We start from the raw sequence: 21,832 nt of genomic DNA on the forward strand, positions 1-21,832 counted from the left end.
ACCGTTTTTATGAGAAACGGTGTGATGTTCCCAACAACGATGTCAAACACCTACATAGTCATTGGATTGGGTGTTGGCATTTATAGTAGAAACACCAAATTTGACATTTCTCAAACAAACAATTGTGGTACCAAATGTTGTATGATAACTCAAAGCATTTGTGGTAGAAAAATATATTCTCGTAAAATTTGTACTAACCAAACAAAAATGTTGCAAGTTGCAAGTAGAGATGGCAATAGCATCAAACACAACCAAGGAAAGTTGAATCCCATTTTCAATTGAAATAGAAAGTAAGGACGAATTCTGTTCTAATAAAATCCATTTCCACAAAGCCAATGATCTCCTACCCACTAGATACAACAGCACATTGGGAATATCTCCCATGAATAGTTACATGTAAATACGGAAGATATTTGTGGGTAGGATCCCAATGTACACATTGACTTGCATTTGTGAGAAAGAGTTTAGGGCTATTTGGTTCACTTGAACAAGTGCTTTTGGAATGGGATTTCAATTTCCATTCTTAGCATAATGCAATTCAACAAATTTTCAAATCCCACTCGTGGCAGAATAGGATCCCATATGGGGGAATGACCATTTCAAGTTTCCCTTGGAATACGATTCCCATTGTAGAGTTTCTTAAGAATTAAAGAACTCTTGACCAAAACAATTTCCGCAATAATAAAATAACCATTATATATCCATAAAATATTAATAAAGTAATGGTGAAAATAATAAAAAACAAACTAATGAACGAAATAAGAACAATAAAGATTGGAATGGCGGTTCTGATTCCAATTCCAAGTATGATCCTGATTGTGAACCCAATGAATCGTCAACCTTTTTTCCATAACCTATAATCATCACCGTTTCCGTAAGATTTTCCCATTTCTACCAGTATTCCTATAACTTTAACACAACTTTGGGATAAAACAATTTTAGAATAAATTTGTTTTTGTGCATTCCTCTAATATAAGTACTAGACAATTACATCTATGTATCTTTTTTTTGTTTTTTAATTATGCCTCTGGTAATTATATATAATTTGAATTTCTTATTTAATTTAAGTAATTAAATCGTGTTTAATTTGCAATTTAAAATTCTTTACAATTATTAGTTTATTTGATTGAGGAAATTGAATTACAAATATTAATATGTGCCCCACACATCCTTTGGAGTTGATAATTTTTTTATAGGTAGTCATGTGTCTAAAGTTAACGAATGGATACTTTTTTATGAGTTGCTATGTGTTTAAAATTGGCACTTTTTTTTTTTTTCTCAAATTGGATTTAACAACTGTCACTTTTTTGGAGTTTCATTACTCTCACTATATATCATTTTGTTTTTTTAATAGATGAAGGTGATTTGACATATACACATGATCATTTTTCACTTTTTTTTTTTTTTTATTTATCTCTGTGGTGCCGGGTTTCTTGCACTCAATTTGGTATGTTCCAGGGTGCACTTCCAATTAGATTGGAACACGTCACAATTTGTATGATCACCCCTCACATGTGCAGGAAAACTAAATGGCGAGTTCACCCCATTTTAATGTTTGGAAAATTTATGGTTTGCTCCCTTTAGAAAATTTTATTGGTTTTTGAGTGTATTGTCCCAAACCCCATATGCTTAGAATACCCCCTTTATGTTTTTATGATACAACTTTTTTAAACTTAAAATTAAAAAGAAAAAATGCGAAAAAAGGAAACTCGGCTCCTTTATTCACCAATAACCAAACCCCTTTCTCCACCTCCACAACTATGCCATCAAATCACCTTCACCCCCTATATTTCCTCTCCCACAAACTAGTCAAACACTTACTATTGTACTCCTGCCTGCCTGCCCTCTCTTCTCTTCCCTCTCCTATTCGAACATGGTTGTTATTGTAGAGAACACAACAGTGACCCATGAGTCGATTCATTTGTCCAGCCTCACAAATTCCTTCTATTAATCAAACTATTAGTGGTAAAATCTCCATTTCTTCTCGGTTTCAATCCATGTTATCCCCCAGCAAACCACCATTTTTTCTTATTTCTCGAGCATTTCTCAGTGTTCTTTTATTCTCCTAAAGGTATATGATGAATGATTTATCCAGAAAAGTAACATTATTGAAAGGGACAATATATATATTTTTTTGGTAAATTGAAGTAATTGTATAAAGTTTAAGGAGGATACATATCAGAGTAGGCAAAGGCATAAACGGGCCAATCCAAAAGGAAAAGTGAAAATTCCTCATCCAAAACGAATTGGGTCCTGAGACGGCATGGGCCAGCACATAGGCTAGTTGGTTTGAGCTTCTGTGAACATGTTGAAAAGTCCAACAACCTGCCGAATATCGTGGATGACTCCTGATAGAGGGGATAAGGAGGTCGAATCCTGGATTTGAATCATGTATACTGCCATCTTCGAATTGGATTCTAAAATAATAGTATTGGCACCCAAAAGATGTGCATGTAGACAGTAGACACCCCAAGTGAACGGCTTCGAGCTCAGCATCAACAACTGAGGAAGAATGGCCTTGTTCTACACGGGCATCCAAGATTTCTCCAAAAGATCTGATCACGCATGCTATTCCATTGATGTTTCTAGAGTTATTCCGGCTTGCATCACAGTTTGTGGAGGAGGAGGAGTCCACGACACAGGTGGATAATTTGAGGTAGGATTCCCAGAGTTGATAGTCGAGTTCTTTGGGAACAACTCAGTAATAAGTATCTTGGCTTGTTGCAAGATCTGGAAAGGGAGTTCCCAACAGATAATGGCTTGATAAGCTATCGGGTGGTGATCAGTAGAGTAACTTGATTCATTGAACCAACTAGAAATCCAGTAGTCGACAAGCAAATGATTCAACTTAGTAGATCTAAAATTCAGTGGGCTAGCCAGCCATTTGGCTTTCGCAAAGGGGCAAGCAATTAGCAAATGGGTAATGATGTGGCGTAATCCGGTTGTTCCCTGTTGGAGATGATCTAACTGCCAGTAAGACGAGGACTAGGTAACCTACAATAGATGAATCGGAGATCCCGGGGTGGCTTATCCGGTGGGGACACTCCGATGGCTAAGTTAGTGCGCTTCCAAACCCCCGTCGAAGAAGTAAGAGTTCCTCATCGTCCTCCCTTTTGAGGTTTCTCACACCTTCCGTTAATGCGTTCTTCTCAGTTTCCCGCCGAATGATCCGAAGACAAGAAAAAGAACAACAAAGAGGGGTTTGCCGCAATTAAAGAAATCGCTTCAAACAATTAAAGCCTTCACCAAAGGTAATTGAAATTTCATGAGTTAAGAGTTCTGTTTTTGTTGTCCAGGATTTGTCGCAAACCAGAGCGTGCCCAGATTGATACAGATCAGAGCATGCCGAGACGGAGGTAGGTTAAACCGACGAGTATAATTTATCAGCGATGAGAAACATGCAATTGATTGTTGCGTTTAATTTATCAGCGGATTAACAAGTTTCCTTCTTCATTTTCATTGCATATGGATTAACTGGCTTTCTTCTTCATGTCATTGCCTCTCTCAATGGGATTCAGTCTTCCTAGTTGTGAACCCAATGTATCCCATAGATCTTGGTAACCAAACAATTTTCGTCAATGTTCTTCTTTATTTTTCTTTGCCCATTAAGGCCGTCTTCCAGTCTTTCGATGCAAGGCAACGAAAGTCGTGTTTTCCTATCAATTAATTTATTGTCAAAGTTAACTTATTGATGACGTGACGCTTACCCCGGAAAACACCGGGAAAATGCATGCGTAGTCGGCCCACCAATCACCATATTCCTTACACCTAATTACCCCGGAAAACACTTGGAAAGGAAGGCCTTCCTGCTGGAATGATAAGAGCTAAACTTTTCGTTGAAGCTTGCGTCTATTATAAACCATGGAGCTCCGCTTATGAAGCACCAGCCACCAAGAGGGGAGACCAAGCCTCCGAAGGAGTCGATCCGTCGCCAAATAAGCAAATCTAGTGTCGTAATCTGAGGCATAAAATGGTATTCAGCGTTCAAACATTATTTCTATCATTTCAATTCTTGGCTTTGAGAGTGCGCAAGAGACTACTACCACAAGTGAATCTGAAGGCGCCATCTCTTCTTCCCATCACAAACAAACTGCCACATGAAGTGCGGACACGGCCGGAGGAGCTGATTTGTGCATTATCGTTTATGACCGTGGTGTCCCTTATACAGCTGCCCTACGAATATATCGACGGCAACCCAATCCCCACCATCATATTTGGAGGCCAACCCTCCACCTTTCATGCTTTTCTATTATCACTCGTATTCTCATTCTCGGGCGCAGCTTGCACCATGATGCTCAGAGAAGACTACCCAAAAGCGGCCAGATATTGCAGGCGCTTTGGCATCGCCGCTTTCTTTGTTGCTGTGCTCATTTTCTTGTGGGCCGCCCTCCCTGATGCAGTCAGGCTCTTTTCGTCCCTTACTTGCACGCATCCCTAAGTATAGGCCTCAAGTGTGTGGCTTTCGGTGTGAAAATAAAGTCATGTGACTCATATCTATATATCTATATTTCATGTATTAGTATATTTAAATTAAATAAATAAATAAAATAAAATAAAATCTTATAAATATTTATTATATATGACAATTGACAATTACCTATTTTATATATTAATAATGTAAAATTACGTGTTATTTTTTTTTTTAAATAGCCCTAAGGCAAATTCATTCAACAATCCCTTTCACTTGCATCATATGTTAGCCATTTGATGAGAAGTGTGATTAAAGGTCCGTGGAATATAAGCAACTTTAAGGGTTCAGGAGGCGAGAAAGGATACTCTTGCAGCTGTATAGAAGCATGTGTATACTCCATGGAGGTTGTAGCGAATCTTCCAACAAGAAATATGGTCGGACCGGATGGTCAGACTGGAAAAACCGGGAATTAGTTACCTGACCAGTTTCGTTTCTCCCAAAATCATTGATTTTGGTCAAAAAACTATTGAATCAGCTGGTTAACCATTTGAATGGTTTTGATCATTTTTTAAATTTTTAATTTTTTTTTATGTTGACCCCTGATTGATTTGGTCGTCGGATTGGTTTTAAAAACCATGACAAGAAACTAATCAGGTCTAAGTGTCATCTTATATACTAGTACCTGAAATTCCCAAAGATTGGCCAAATTGAAGTGACTCGAGAAGCATGACTTCAATCACCAAAGCCGAATTGGAAGTGAGAGGAATTGCACAAGCATAGATAAAAAGCACCTTGATTGTCACGGATTACACAACCAGCTCCAGATTTGGTGAAAGATGCGGTGCCATTAAAATTTATCTTTAGAAAGCCATGTGAAGGTCTGGAGTTAGGTGAGGCATTAGAGAGAGCTATATGACAGACATTGGTATGCTCATTGCAAAATCTAAGGGTTTGTTCTTTTGCTCTGAAATCTGACATATGAAAGTGCAATAATTACATTTAGAGGTATATTGGTATTGATGAAATTTTCTTTCCTTTGAACTTCAAGTGTCGAAAATTTGTTTTGAATTCTAAATTCTAAAAATTATCAAATATCCATTTGGATTCCATATATGAGAGTTTTTGTTTGCCTTTTTGGACGTACCATTGGGAAACAGAAAAATTGTATGATTGCACTTTAAGAGATAATAAATAAGAGGAAACAAACAACCATTTTTCTTTTAAAAGTTAAAAGATTCTAAGTAGGAGTCAAGTTCTGATTGGTAAAAAGAAGAGCATGGTACGTGTAATGCATGCATGCAAATAAAGGATAAAAATATTAATTGATTTGTGCTATGCATGTGTGTAAATAAAAGATAAAAATATTAATTGATATTATATAATCAAATTTAATTTTTGACTTACACCACAACTAAGGCAATATCCATTTTATATATCTAAAATTATAAATATAGATGTGAATATATATAATCCATATAGATAATGTTTTATTTTACAAAAGTAATCCAGTTTGCCCATCAGTAGCCAACGAAGCCTCTAAGACATTTTCTATAAGATGTGGTTTGTTTTATACTCCATAAGGTACTTTGCAATGTGGTATGGATGTATTGTTATAAAAAAATTATATAAAACATTTCATTTTGTAAGTATATGAATGTAGGCATGCTAGAGACTGCAATGTGGTGTGGTGCATCACAATCATAAACTCACCCACTCAAATACCAGGTAAGTTGTGCTAAAGAATACTTAACTACAATTATTAGTTTGAAGAAAACCTCTACAACGCAGTCTTACTCAACAATCAAACTACGATAAGCCAACGCCCTCGGAATGAGATGTGGTGAACCATTGCCACAGTGCAAGAACTAACTGAGCTTTTAATGTTAGTACACCAATGATTTAATACACCAACACAATAATTTTTTATGCTGTGATGACGCATATCTAAAAGTGTTGTAGTCGAACTCATGTTTATGTGCGGACCTCAAGAAAAAGAGTAGCAGTCCTGATCTTAGAATTCCCACGATAATACATGGTGAAACCCTACTCTTGAACCCTTTGTCTCAAATCTAACTAACTAAGATCCTCAAACTTTCAATACCAACTTGTGCGTAAGCTATGCTTGATTGTGCCTTCAATCTCCATTTAAGTCCTCTTGAAACTTTATGCAATTTTTCTCCTTTCTTCTTTCTCTCCGAAGCTATCTAATGTCTTTTATGTAGATCTATACCTTTGCCTTATTCCTTATTCACGCATTCATTTATTGTAATACATATGATAATCAATTAACATACTATAGAGTGGATCAATCCATGAGATTTTAGTATCGAAGGGAAATTGTGATAGTTTGTATTTCAAAACTATATAGATGGTTTCAAATGTGCTACGTACTAACCCCCCAATATGAATCTAATATATAGCCCATCAGGCTCCCATGCTAGTCCAAAATCCAAATTCATAATTGCAAGGACTTGGACATAGACTTGTTCATGGGCCAGGCCGGGCTAGGTTCAACCAGGCTTTGTCTATGTATCAGTAGAATACATTCAGGCCTGAGTCCGAGCCTGGCCCGTCCATTGGGCCTAGGTCTTGAATCCGAGCCCTACCCTTATATAAAGTTCAAAGCTCAGGCCCTATCCTGAGCCCGACCAAAAATTTGAAAATAGATTTTTTTTATCTGTTTTATTCAATAAAAAGTGTTTTATTTATATTAAAAATCTTCAAAGCTGAAAAATAATAAACATCTCACTATTACTTAAAAAAAAAGAGAAGAAAAACAAAGAAAAAATGTATATATATTTTTCATTAAATAACATATATTTTTTATTGTTTAATATATAGCATCAAGTCGGACTTGGGTTGGGCTCGTTTCGAGCATTTTTGAGAAAGCCTGAGCCCGGTTCAAAAAAATTGGGCCTAGTGCTTTACGCCCAAGCCCGCAGACCTAAAATTATGACCAAGCCCAACTTATAACGAGTTGGACTGAGCTGTCACATCAGGCTACCCGGCCCATGAGCAGGTCTACTTGGACCTAATGACCCGTTAAATGATCCATATCCTTTGATTGCAGAATGGGTCATATATCAACTTGGACTCTTGGATCCAAAAAAAATAAAAAAAAAAACTACCAAGTTGCTTTAGGATTCAACCTTAACCTAACCTGTATGTTAGGTGAATGATTTTTTTCACTTTTATTTTTAATTGATAAAGCATTTAAAGACAAAATCTGGTTTCCACTAAAACTTGGGGCTTAACGGGTATATTTCCCTATCCTTAATATGCATGTAGAATTAAATTAGGGTTTGACTATGATGTTAAAAAGGCATAGAATAGTGGAAAAAATAATAACAAATCATCCATTATCATAATAGTGGTAATTGTTTAGTAGGAGTTAAATCAAAATTCACCCTGGGGTGGTTATTCAAAGTTCTCCTAGAAGAAATTACATTTCTTTATATCATATGTATGTACATATACTTTTCCTAGCGGTTTATGACTGTCGGTATAATAAATCACAAGCTAGCGATTGTGACAAACCGTCGACAATGCTTAATTTAAGGGGCCAATTTGATGACACCTATGGTGGTTTTGTAAGGCTTTCCTGGCAGTCATGATTTTCCCATACCTAGAAAGAAAGATCCCCGGTATAGGTCGATGCTGGCGGTTTATCAGCAAAAACCTTTTTTTCGTGAATGTGTTTAGAGTCTTATGTGATGGGTGAAAATCACTTTGGATACAGAAAAAAAAAAAATGCTATGAATCAATTGTAAGCTAACTATATTGTATATAGTAGAGTGTTGGATGATTAAGAAACAATACATCCAAAAAATGACTAGAAATATAGATGCTTAAGGCCATGTTTGGAAGTGATTATGTTAAAAATAAGTACTTAAAAACAAATACTTATTCAAATAAGTATTTACTTGCATTTTGCACCCAATTTTTTCAAGTGCTTATTTTAAAAAATAAGCACTTATTTCATATTGAGCGTTTGGTGGCCTTTTTCTCCAATAAGCACTCAAATAAGCAATTGTGACTCTTTTGTCCTTCATTTTCTTTCAAATTTTCAAAATACCCAATCCAAAGTGAATGAATAAAATTACTTTGATAGAAGTGTTTTTATAAAAGTACTTTTATAAAAGTGATTTTGTAAAAGAGAAAAGCACTTTTAGCACTTATAAAAGTATTTTTGTAAAAGTGCTTTCATAAAAGTAGTTTTGCAAAAATACTTTCATAAAAGTGTTTTCATAAAATGTACGTTGGTAGAAGTGTTTTTATAAAAGTGCTTTTGTGAATAAAAGTGATTTTGTTAAAGCACTTTCTAAGAGGTGCTTTTATAAAAATACTTTACTTTTGTAAAAGTACTTTTATAAAAGTGTCTTTGTAAAAGTGTTTTTATAAAAGGGTATAGTTGGTATTCTAAAAATTTATCAGGAACAATTATGAGAGAGATTCTGAATAAGAGCTTATTGTATGAACACTTAAAAAAATTGGAAATTTGGGCTTAAAAAATAAGTCCTTATTTTTAAAATAAGCACTTATTTTGGGCTTATTTCCCAAACACCAATAGATGCTTAATGGTGTGGTGCCGGCCCAAATAAGCACATATTTAAGTACTCTCAAACATGGCCTAAATGGATAAATTGTAAAACTAAAAAAATGATAGGTAGAATAATAAATCCATATGAAAGAACCTATAAATAACTAGGGCTATCAATTGGGCTGGATTTGGTCCAATCCAATCCAGTCCATCATTGATCCATTTCCTTCGCCCCGGACCGGACCAAATCCCATACAAACTGGATCCAATCCAGTCTAACTGAAATACAAATGGATCAGATTGGACCCAATCCGGTCCAAACTATTGAGTAATTATTGCCAATTAATCAACACACTTTTATTCTGCTTCTCAACGTCATTCCGCTCCTCAACCCACAGGAAAAAAGGGATGCATTCTTTACAGACACCCATCACCCCGCCCCCCATTTTCCTCCTCTCTAAACAATACTTTGATGGTATAACTAAAAGTTATGATCAATAAAACCATCAGCATAGATGGAACTGAATTATTTAAAGAAACATACACCAATAAATACCGTTCCAAAAGAAGTCTAACAGTCGACAAGTAAGATTGCTATTAATCAAACACAGAGGCCTACCATACCTTCACTATAATGCAGTATCATTTTACAGTTATTATACCGTTACTCTACATGAATCAAAGTCCTTAATGGTTTGATTACTTAACAGACCTAATGATCTAATTAATTACCTTCATGGCCATTTCATGATATCTCAATTCTTAAAGAACTAAGATACTTAAAGAAACAATATAAAAATTGAAGAGTTAGCTTAACTTAATGTAGCATATAAACTTACTGAATTAACAGATTAAGGACCTATTATTCTCAAGCCGAAGTTTAACCAAAATAAGGAGAATCAGCTAAGAAAGAAAGAGGGGAAGTGCTTAGAAGAAAGGTGCATATTTTTACATAATGTAGAAAGATTATTTGGCTAAAACCTGCTACATGAGAAGAAGGTTGGATCATAATAACTTGTTTTTCAATACATTCAGCTAAGAAAATTTTTCATAAAATCCTAGGAAGGAAAGAAATGAAGAAATCCTGGACTTATAAAGAATCCTACTGTTTTAACTCATTGATTGAATCTATTTGACCACCATATATACATGACCTTGAATAACTCCCTCCGAGAACTACAATTGTATTCAAGATGCACGCCATTCAAAGGAGGATATGAACTCATCCAGAAAAGCAAGATATAACTCTCTGAAAGTGGAGCTACTATCAAATGTAAAGTAGAAACCCAAGAATTGCAGAAAGCCATGCTGACCCAGATGTTCAGGTTGGCTAGACATCTCCCACATGGTTAAAAGGAATTAGTACTAGCACAATTATGATGAAGCAAAATGCACCTCAACTGTCATGCACCTTTTCTAATTCCTTTTTGCTGTATGTATTGTAAAATGCACCTCAAATGCCCTACACCTTTTCCCTTATTAGCACAATTTACATGAGGCTTTCTTTCCAAGAACAATGGAGGCACACTTTCAAAATAGTTCCCAACTGTGTTTGGACATTGGAAGTCCAACCAAGTGGACCTATCCATTCCTATCAGCTTCTCTTGTGTAATTATGTTATAAGTTTCAGGAATCTTCCCAGGAGTCCAGGACCCAGGACAGGAGCATTGTGATCAGTCTAAAATAGCATGTGCATACTTATTGCCATTAGTTTAGCTGCATGAAAATTGGTTCTCTCTTTTCTTGAAGAGCAAGTCTTGATATTCACTCCTTTTTCGTGTTGAACTGCTGCTGTGGTGTGGCTATGAATTTGTTTGATGGCAAGGATGAGGACCAAAACCCCATATTTATAGGAAGCTTCCTCACCTCGTACTAGTGGTTTTCCCAACAAATATCAACTGTTTAATCTTAGATTTTTTTTAATATAAAGCTTGGTCAAAAGAAGAATGACTTATTATTTGACACGTGGCAAGTGATTATGGCTGAAATTTGTCACATGAATAAAGGATGTCTAGACAGACATGGGAGACCTTTTTGGGCTTCAAAATAATTTGTTCTATGGGAGATTCCTCTGCCATTTAACGAAGCTCAGTAACAAACCTGACAAAATATTTATCCAGTCTTCCATCACAAGAACTAATCTAAGGCGGCTCCAACAGCCTTTACTAGGCTAAACATGGATCCAAAGTCCTATCAGATGAAACAATCCAGTCAGTTTTATATGAAGAGATCATAAACAATGGATTTTTATTCTTATAATACTCCAATTGATTTTTAACATTTAAACTAGTTAATCGTAACACAACATTTTTCTTCGGAAACTCATTTTCAGACCTTTTAACCCAATCAATTAGTTTTTAAAAAATATACATAGACTCTGGTGTGACTTGAAATTTCAGTTCCAAAAGAAGTCTAACAGTTGACAAGTAAGATTGCTATTAATCAAACACAGAGGCCTACCATACCTTCACTATAATGCAGTATCATTTTACAGTTATTATACAGTTACTCTCCATGAATCAAAGTCCTTAATGGTTTGATTAGTTAACAGACCTAATGATCTAATTAATTACCTTCATGGCCATTTCATGATATCTCAATTCTTAAAGAACTGAGATACTTAAAGAAACAATATAAAAATTGAAGAGCTAGCTTAACTTAATGTAGCATATAAACTTACTGAATTAACAGATTAAGGATCTATTATTCTCAAGCTAAAGTTTAACCAAAATAAAGAGAATCGGTTGAAACCTTCACAAAGCTCTTTCAAAGTAAAATGAACAACATAATCAATTCTGAATTCTCAAGCATAAATTTCGTTAAATCTGAACCATAGAATATAAGCTTTATAACCAACTTAACTACAAACAATTTGTAGATAATTCCAGATTAATCTATCATTAACATCTTCCTTCAATTAACAATTTGTTGTCATACATAATGACTCAACAAATATCAATCCAAAATATGCATACTTGTCAAATAGAAACCAATTCATATCGGTCTAACTGCATAATGTATCAAAGTGTCAATTAATTTCCAAAATTGTCAAAGTTTGGACCCAAATAATTACTTCAAAGAAATAGTAAATTCATGTATACAGTTTTCGTTGAATGAATACTTTCAATTCAAAACCTTACATGGTCAATAAAAATAAGCAGAAATGGTAATCATCTAATTATTCAAATAGTTTGTCAATACACTTGAAGGGATGAGAGATCCATCATATGGATAGTCGAACCTTACAGGTAGGTTGGGCAAAATTTAAAAATTTTCTCTCTCTCCCATGTGGGAATTACATTCCCTATTTTAGAAAACTGCATTTTCAACGATCAATCTTGAACCCAAACCGAACCAGATCTGAAACCAAAAGGTAGGAGAGGGATATACCTGATACGGAATAGTAGTAACCCCCAACGAAAGTGTTCACGCTCAAGGAAAATACCAAAGACTGCTCCCACTGAAGATGATACAGTGTAGGGTGGAGCAGAATCAGCAGGATGGTTATTCTGCAAGAACCGAATTCTTCAACAAGAACTCGACGGAGGGCAGGTGAGCACGACTTATGATTATCTTTTCTCTCAAAAGATAATATCAAGAACTCTTCTTGATCGCTCCTACAAGTGGAGATCAAACTAGCAGAGGCGGCAAGAGCAGGAAAGGGTATAAATCTGAAGTAGTCGAACTGCAAAATTTCTTCCTTGTGATCTGCGAACCAGAAGATCTCTCTTCTTTTCTGTGTCTTTGGTTCGCCCCTTGCTGCTCTATTTATAGCCTTTAAAGAGAGCATCTCTTAATCCCATTAAGTCCATTTGCTCACTTACCCTCCTATCTGCTGCCTAGTTGGATATTCTTGTGTGGCGTGAGACCCAAACATTGATCTACACATCAACCACATGGGTTCAACCTACCCTCTGTTAGAAGGCCTGGCTGAATTCACTGTAGAAGACAGTGAACCCCTGAGTCCATCACCATGGGCTCTTATTGGGCCCAACATTTACACTAAATGGTCATTGGGTCAAGCCACCTTATAAAAATCCAAGGACTGTGGGCAGATGCAAGATTAGCCCATCAGGTATTACCTTCAATGGTCTTACACTTAACCTCTCAGCCCATAATGATCAAACACTACCCGACAAGAGAGGACATCTCCCTTGGCTGCGAGGTACAGCGCTGCACTCTCTACTCACATGGATCCCGGGAATTAAAACCTTTTTGCAAACATTTTGAAACCATAATGTATATATGTATATCTCTATATAAATATATTTTGCAAAACAAATTTCAACGGTTGAAATCGACTATCGGCAGTTTTTGTTTCCATCAGAGAGAGTGCATCTTCGATCGTTCACTTTATCCAACAAAGGGGTTGATCCTGTCACTATGATCACTCACTCAGATGAATTCCCGGACTGTCCCAACATACCCAGGTTTTGACCCCCTCTAAGGATCTCACTGATTGGCACATCAAAGACAAGCTAATCCGACACCTAGTGCAGTATCATAATCGAGTCTAGGGGTCAGGTGTAACATTCCAGTTTTGCCCATCTATCTCCAAGGTCTAGGGCAATACTAGAATTCTGGTCTGGTTCAGGGTTTCAAGAAAACCCACACTACATGTACCTCAGGTCTCACCCTGGCAGCTAAGACAAGCCACTCCAACCAACTTGGCGGCACATCAGTGTCAGCCTTGGCAGGATATATCTCCCCAGATCTATCCAACGGCTGTGAAGATTCTAAACTGACACAAGTCTCATATGTGTCCAATTTAAGGGTATTACACAAAAACACAACATAATAACACGAATCAAATATGTACTTTATTCAATTACATTAAATGTCATAATGTACATCATTCTGATTAGAACTAAGGGCATACACTGTCTAACAGCTCCCACTTGCACTTAGGTCCAATCGGGTACAAGCCGGAGTCCCAGACTTTTCACGTGTTTCTCAAATACTTTCTGTGTCAGTGGCTTAGTCAATGGGTCTGCCACATTCTTCGCCGATGCTACCTTTTAACATCAATCTCCCGTAGATCCAGTGTTATCACACAACAGTGGAATGTGTGATGTATTGAATTCCAAATTTCAGAATGAACACCTTCATTCATTAGACAGCCTCAGTTACGGCAATGTGTTCAGCTTGGGTTGTGGACTGTTATTCTCACTACTTAGGACTCTTGTTTGCTGCTCTTCCAGCTAATAACACACGATCCTATCGTGTAGATATAACCAGATGTAGACTTTCTATCATTTGGATCTGACTGGAAATTGACATCAATATACCCCTAGATCTGTAGTAAAATACCATCGAATACCAGACAAAACTCTTTTGTCATTCGAAGGTACTTTAGTATGTTTTTTCATAGCAGTCCAATGCTCTTGTCCTAGGTTTGACTGGAATCTGCTTACCACACTCACTGCCTGAGAGATGTCAGGACGAGTGCACAGTATGACATACATGATGCTCCCTACGGCTGAAAGCAGATTGGGATAATCTCCTCGAGAGTCTTGGGAGACATACCCTTTGAGAGAGTGACTCCAGGCCTGAAAGAAACATTTCCTTTCTTGGAGTTCTCCATACTGTATCTCTTGACTATCCTTACAATGTAAGCAGATTGGGATAATCCTATTATCCTCTTCGATCTATCTTTATAGAGCCGAAGACCCAGTATGTAGGAAGCTTCTCCAAGATCTTTCATGGAGAATTGCTGTGAAAGTCATACTTTCACCGTAGTCAATATTCCTACACCATTCCTAATGAGTAGAATGTCATCTACATACAAAACCAGGAACGTAACCTTATCCCCACTGGATTTCCTGTAAATATATGGGTCATTCGGATTTTGCTCAAAGTCAAACTTTTTGACGGTAGAGTCAAACCGGATGTTCCAACTTCTAGAAGCTTGCTTAAGTCCATATATGGATCGGTTTAGTTTACATACCATGTGTTCCTGACCCGCAGCTATAAAACCTTGTGGTTGCTGCATATAGATATCTTCAGTAAGATCTCCATTCAGGAACGTAGTTTTGACATTCATTTGCCAAATCTCGTAATCATGGTACGCTGCTACAGTTAGCAGGATCCTAATGGATTTAAGAATGGCCACAGGCGAAAAGGTTTCTTCATAATCGATTCCTTCTTTCTGAGTGTTCTAATTCCTATAAGCATTAGTAATCCTAATGCTTCATACATACTTATGGTACAAACATGGATTCAGAGCCTTCTTGCCCACTAAATATTATCATTTAGTTTTATTTGAGAGGTTATCAACAATTGAAGAGGTTAGTTTTATTTGAGAATCAGATCTGTTTGGGCATGGAGGGAAACAAAGCTATCAACAAAGAAAAATTTATGAATTATAACCTTTTCATATAAGTACTACTCATCCAATTTTTAGAAATAGGCTATTGTTTGATAAAGCTAGATAATTACCTTAACAAGTATCAATTACATATTTAAGATAGAATATTATCATTTTAATATATTAAAGTCTTAATTCTAAGTATTCAAAGTATCAATGACCTTGAAAACTAGAACCCATTTTCTCACCAATTTGTATTGATGAAGCCACGAAGGAACCCAAAAAGTTTCAAGGATAAACGACAATAGTAACTAACACAAACGACATAGTAACAAACACAAAAATTGAGGATTTCATTTTTTGAAGAAAACCAGACTATTACCTATTTCCGTCTGAGAGAGAAGAGTGAGAAAATCTTGATGTCTAGAGTTGCTTCAAACCGCCAAAGAGAAGAACCACTTGATGGATGACCGCCGGAGAGAACGCTTGACAGAGAGCGAGAGAATCATGTTCCAGTCTTATAGATTTCCAGAGTTTCTTCGAACCGTCGAGGAGAATGCTTTCCACAAAGAGAAGAGCCACCTGATAGACGACCGTCGGAGAAGAATTGCTTCGAACGTTCGAACAGTTTTTTCAGAGCATCGGAGAAGAGTTGCTTCAGACGACCGCCGAAAGTTTCTTGTCTTAGCGTCTGGTTTCGATTCAAATTGGTAGGGTTTTTGGTTTTGAACTATTGGTTTCTGGTTTTGGGCCGATTCAAACCAATAATAATACAAGCGATTTTATTTTGGGTTGACCCAACCCAATAACTATAATGGATTGTTGAAAACTGACTTGATAAGATTTGGATCGGTTTGGATCCAACCCAAAATTTTCCAATTGACAACCCTATGAATAGCTCTAATAGGGTGACAAAGTGAGAAAAAGTCAAATGAGATGTGTGGTTATATGCATAGAATACTATCTACAACATTTTATAGGAAAGTTATTCATGGGAAATGTTCCTAATACATAATGGGATGTGGCTGTGAACTTGGTGTGAGGAGCACTCTGTAGGGAGAATATCTCGATTCCTTTTAATTAAGGGTGGATGATGAATTTATGCATCTTTATTCTTGTCAAAAGTTTTAAATGATGGATGAAGTGATTTTTAATCACCTGTGATCTGTTCACAACAAAATACTTTTTACAACAAGTTTCAACATGATATGTATCCATAAATCTTACCATGATGGGTCCCATTTTTATGGTGGATCCTAGTCTTTACGCAAGCAAAAGCATGTTGAAACTTGTTGGAAAATTATTTTGTTGTGAGCAAATCTAGCCCTGTGAAAGGGTGATTGCTCCTACAATTTAATAATTTAATAGTTGCCAAAATTCTCTACGAGCTTTGATGCGGCTCAATATGAAGACAGTATCGTGGGGATACAAAAGGAAAAGATTAATATGGAGTCAAGAATATTTTATTTTGGATTACAATATGTTTTTTTTTTTTTCTCGTGTAAGAGACAAGAATATGGTGCAATCCTTTACAAAAATGGAAAATTCTTGAATGGTACCCTTTACTTTGGGTCCAATGCCATTTTGGTTTTCAAACTTTAAAATGCGATAATTCAATATTCAAATTTTCAAAACGTGTTAATCTAATTCCTGCCGTTAATCAATTTTAAAATGTGATAATTCAATACTCAAACCTTCAAAATGTATTTTTCAATGAAAAAACATAAATGCCTTTAAAGTGTCATATAATTTTCTTTATCAATTATTTAAATGTTGACAAAAAATTAATAATCCCAAATCCTTACCTCTTTTATTCAAGAAAATTGGATATTCAGATGACACTTAAAGAACATTTATGTCTTTTTCAAATATCACTTAACATCTGCTTAACAACATGTGCTAGATTGGATCCACACATATCCGATATACCGGGATTTGTGTCAATTTATTATTAAAATTGGTTTGAACGTTGTGTTTTCGATAGGATCCGTTTGCCGCCCTCCCCGACCCGGCGGGAGAGCGATAAAGCTATCCCATTGCCATATCCCACCAGGCACCAGATTATCCAAACGCCTTTTTCTATTGCCAGCTTCAACTTCGACTCGTATCTTTAAACCACTCTGCAAAACAACTTCAGTTCTTTGATTCTAATTTCTACGTTCCGGTCGATGTTTACAGGAGAAAGAGCATTACAGATAAATGCAAATTTTCACCATTTCCAACCTTTTTACCATTCTCTCCCACTTAAACATGTCTCTTCGAACTTTTCTTTCAGGAGCAGTCAATCTCTCCGTAGCTTCCACTGTTTTCGTCTTCTACATTTAAGCCATAACTTAATTTTCAAGGTCTTGAAGCTGTATCTACTCCTCATTTACGTTTTCATAATCTTGTTTTTCTTCAGTCTCTCTTTTTGGTTAAAGAATTTCCTTCTCTGTAATATTATGTTGAAACTTCCCGCCTTTTTTCTCCCTCCATTTCTTAGGCTGTTGAAGCAAAGGATTCTGAAAGGATGGAAGCGGGATATGGTGGGTTTTCGGGGACTGGAGATTGTGATTTACCAGTGGAGCTCTGCCAGACACGCACACTGCCTCCTGCACTGACGCTTGAACACGGCGTAATTGCTATTAAAGAAGCTATAGAAAAGTTGAAGACGAACCCGCCTTGCTCTAGAAGCGGCGTGTTGAGAATACAGGTATATAATGCCACTGTTTTTAGACCTATTTGCATCATTGCATGTTGTTCTGCTGGTTTTTCTTCTGTGTGATTTCGCTTGCAACATTGCTACACAACCGGGGGTAGTCCTCCCCCAAACTCCAAATGCCGTTCAAACCCTAGTGAAGCCGGGATTCGATCAGAGTCTCCGCTATAACCAATCAGAGACTTCAGTAACAAGGGGGATCAGCGAGATATATGCTGGGTGGTCGGTGTTGGAAAATAATAACAAATAGGGCAGAATGGAACATATCGCTTTTCGAAATCAATTGGCAGTTGGGAACTGAGAATAGCAGAGAAAAGGAGGGTTGAGTCTGCCATTTCGTCACTCTCCTTAAAACTACATTTGCCCCTACCCTGTAGCTGGGTGATTGTAAATTGGTTATCAAGATAAAATAGCCCACAAGCCACTGCACTCGCTTACTAGACCTTTGTGAATCACAAAAGAGAATGCTTAGGAAAGAAGACAGACAAAGAACCGTGAATTTGTTGGTGTATGACATTGAATTGACCACCACTCTATTTATAGAGTGTTCCCAGTCACCCAAATGGACACAGATGTGTCCTTTCAAAGAGAAGTGTCTCTCCAGAGCAGTGCAACAAGGCACCTGTTCGAAGAGACACAGAGACACAAAACAAATAGGTAGAAGAAGACATAAACATTTTAAGCAGAACTTTGAAATTCAAAAGTCAAAACAGTTTAAACCGGTTAAAGGAAAAACATTTCGGTGTAGCGTGTGTATACACATACACGTACACGTACCCGCACCTGTGCTCATGGCCCCACGCCCAGTCCCTATCTTGGCTCAGCGCGCGCGTGTGAAAAGCATCCCCAACCCCCCTCACATGCATGTAGAGATATATATTGCTCTCCTCCTATGGGTCCCTACTCATAGGGAGAGCAGTCCTAGTAATATACTCCAAGCCAACTCTTTTCCCAAGCAATGTGAGACAAGAGTCCTAAGCAATGTGGGACAAGAGTCTCTTACATGCAAGAAGAGGGAAAGGAAGAAAAAACAAAACCAAAACAAAAAGGAGGGAGAGAGGAGATTCTTGAAATTTTGAATCTCCCTCCAACAATCCCCCACAAGATTCAAAGTTACAAGAAGATCGGACACCTGAGCATCGCGGTGAGAAAAGTATCTTTTGGACTTCAATCAACACATAGGTATGACAGACTATGTTATTAAGTACGAGTGGAGTCAGATTCTTTCAACCTTTCCTCTTTGTTGTAACTAGCTAATCTGCCAACTAACTCAACTCACCAATTCCTTAGTGGTTCTTTTGTTTTGGAACATTTTGGCTTTGTTCCCCTCTTGGAATTATGAATGTTTTAGAGAGTCAGCCCTAAGAGCTCTTATAGAAGCGACCACACTTCACACTCACTTAGGTCAGTTATTTAGTGTGCACTGCACACACAGTTCTTAACTGATTAAGAGTTTTATACTCACCGTCCTCAAATTGGTAGTGCTTTCCCAAGTCATCCAGCGATTCATTCTTACCCACTCAATCTAATTCCAAGGATCTCCTTTCACATAGGTTGGGTGTCTATCACCAATGACTTGTGTAACGGGCCTTAACCACATTCCTATCGATGCCTCATAAACCACTTTAGAAGTTTGTGGTTTGGCTAACGAATCTGCAAGGTTCTTTTTAGACCTTACAAAGTCCAACACGATTGTATCTTTGCTAAGGTATTGTTACTTGTACAGTTGTGCCTCTTTGTTATATACTTGTCAATGCATCTTTTTGATCTTATTGTTTTATCTTGAGTGAGAAATATATACTCATTTCTTTGTTCGTCTCCATATCCGATTTTATGTTCTTTGCCTCCTTGTGTGTAAGATGCAAGAATCAAGAAATTACAATATAGCCCAGAACATTTGTTCCCTTCCCACCTCTTGTTTTGCTAAAGTATCCGCAAAAGCATTTGTGGATATTTATCTATGGTGAAGTATGTTTGAAAGACAGAAAATCAAAGTTTGTAAGTTAATGGTTAGAGAACTGTTCATAGCTTAACTATATAGACAAGGGGTGCAAAGGGATCAGTTGTGTTGGGGGAATGTTTTTTAGGAGTGTTAGGTTTTATAGGAAAGGAACTATGGGATCTTGGGGTTAGGCTGCAAGAGCTGGCCTGAAATTGTAAGGCACATAGTCATGTACACCATTATTATTCTCTTAATATGACCTTATTAGTAAGATATTATTTACTTATCCAAGCCTCAATCAATCTGGCTTGGCCAATGTAAGTCAACCTGGGTCCTAGGTTTACTTATCCAAGAAGTCTTTAGGTGTTTTATCTTTTTCATTCGGGTGATTGCTTATCACCTTTTCTCGTATCCTTTTTCTGTTTTATTTTAATTTTATTTATCTTCAAAAAAAGTAAGTCAACCTGGGTCCTGGGTTTAGATTCGGTTTTTATGGTTGGGCTTTGGTTAACTCTCAACCTGACAAAAACTTGCCTTAGTTGGAACTCTGCTCAGGTGTGCTTGTTTTATGCATTGTATCTATTGAACAACTATAAATATGTATCTAAAATTATTATCAACTATGAACTATCAAAATTTGGATAGCATGAACAACATTTAAGTTTTCATACTAGTCTTCAAAAGTGTTCCACCATTTTTGGTAAAATACAAGGTAGAGGACTCCCCCATTTAAGATATTCATAAGTTTGATATTATACTGTTGAATTTTGTTGTATCATGTTCTACATGTTGATTGATAAAAGCAATATCATTTGTTTTTTAAGATGGTATTATATACGTAATTTAATTGGAATGGTATTGCCACAGATTGCAGTGCCTGTGAGTACGAAGGCTTTGAGTTGGTTATGCAGTCAGCCAAAATCTTTGAGGGTATTTCCTCAATTCTATCTTTCTGAAACAAAGTTGAAAAAGGTAGTGGTTGAACCTGTTACAACAGAAGCAGGGTGTGGAGTTTCTGGAATTGGGACTGCAGTCTACTTTACTGGTCCTTGTATTACAGAGATATGGAATTCAATAAAAAGGTTGTGTCCTTTTTTTTCTTAATTTGAGAATTAATGAATTACATAATCCAATGGCATGTTGGTTTTGTATTTCACAATTTTACTTGCATGTTAGAGTTGCATTAGGATCATAAGTGATTCCATTCACTTACTTTGACATGGTGCTTCCCACTTAATGAGGTAATCCTTTTTCAAATCCCTAGGCTTCCATTGGAAATCTCTCATACATTTCTCTAGTCTCCTTGCAATTGAAACAGGCATCCTGAACATTGATAATAAGGCTAAATTTGGGAGTGCTTAAAAATAAGTGCTTATTTGAATAAACACTTACTTTGGGCCAGGACCACACCAATAAGCACTTATTTTCATTGGAAAAATAAGCCCAAATAAGTGCTTATTCCTTACTTGACAAGCCTAAAATTGTGGCTTATTTTTAAGTGCTTATTTCCTTTCTGGTCTATCTTAGTCCACCACATTGTTTTGCCTACCCTTGTTTGAAATAAGTGCTTTTTCACCAAACATTCGTGAGCGCCATAGTTTTCAAGGTGTCTAGGCGATTCTAGGCAACACTGGGGTGTCTAGTCGCCTAGGTGATAAAAAGTTTATAATATAAAAAACTGACTTTTGGCTAGTTTCCTAGTTCTATATACCATCATGTATGTTAATTGAAAAAATAGCAATTCTCTTTGTTAAGAACATTAAATTTCCTCTAAAAATGTGGCTAATCGTCACATTTAAAAGATAAAAATCTTTTACATATGTTAATTTCATTATTTTAAAAAATAATACTACTATAATAAGTATTTAACAGAGCAAATTCATATTAATTAGCAGCTAACGAAGGTTATTAACTTTATATGATAAATATTGAAG

The 21,832-nt window shown here is 36.5% G+C and overlaps 1 protein-coding gene and 2 long non-coding RNA genes across 4 annotated transcripts in view; 2 read left to right on the forward strand and 1 right to left on the reverse strand.

Moving 5' to 3' along the window:
• The first annotated feature begins 2,033 nt into the window (after positions 1–2,033).
• LOC148792085 (uncharacterized) lies at positions 2,034–3,595 on the forward strand. Its single transcript, XR_016085897.1, has 2 exons — positions 2,034–3,356; positions 3,519–3,595. It is a non-coding gene; the product is annotated as an uncharacterized LOC148792085 (long non-coding RNA).
• A 6,301-nt stretch (positions 3,596–9,896) lies between these two features.
• Positions 9,897–16,284, reverse strand: LOC104597837 (uncharacterized). Its single transcript, XR_735254.3, has 2 exons — positions 15,641–16,284; positions 9,897–11,141 (listed from the first exon to the last, which is right to left on the reverse strand). It is a non-coding gene; the product is annotated as an uncharacterized LOC104597837 (long non-coding RNA).
• A 1,018-nt stretch (positions 16,285–17,302) lies between these two features.
• PHYLLO (2-oxoglutarate decarboxylase/hydro-lyase/magnesium ion-binding protein) overlaps positions 17,303–21,832 on the forward strand; it is a 111,769-nt gene continuing 107,239 nt past the window's right edge. For both annotated transcript variants that reach the window (XR_016085854.1, XM_010259565.2), the window contains exons 1-3: positions 17,303–17,603; positions 17,741–17,950; positions 20,766–20,980. Coding sequence is in view for 1 of the 2 variants with exons in the window: in XM_010259565.2 (XP_010257867.1) it covers positions 17,427–17,603; positions 17,741–17,950; positions 20,766–20,980 (602 nt within the window). In the remaining variant the exon portion in view is untranslated. The remainder of the gene's footprint in view (positions 17,604–17,740; positions 17,951–20,765; positions 20,981–21,832) is intronic.

Source organism: Nelumbo nucifera, chromosome 4 (genome assembly GCF_055504915.1).
Source record: "Nelumbo nucifera cultivar China Antique chromosome 4, China Antique-T2T, whole genome shotgun sequence".
Classification (NCBI taxonomy): domain Eukaryota; kingdom Viridiplantae; phylum Streptophyta; class Magnoliopsida; order Proteales; family Nelumbonaceae; genus Nelumbo; species Nelumbo nucifera.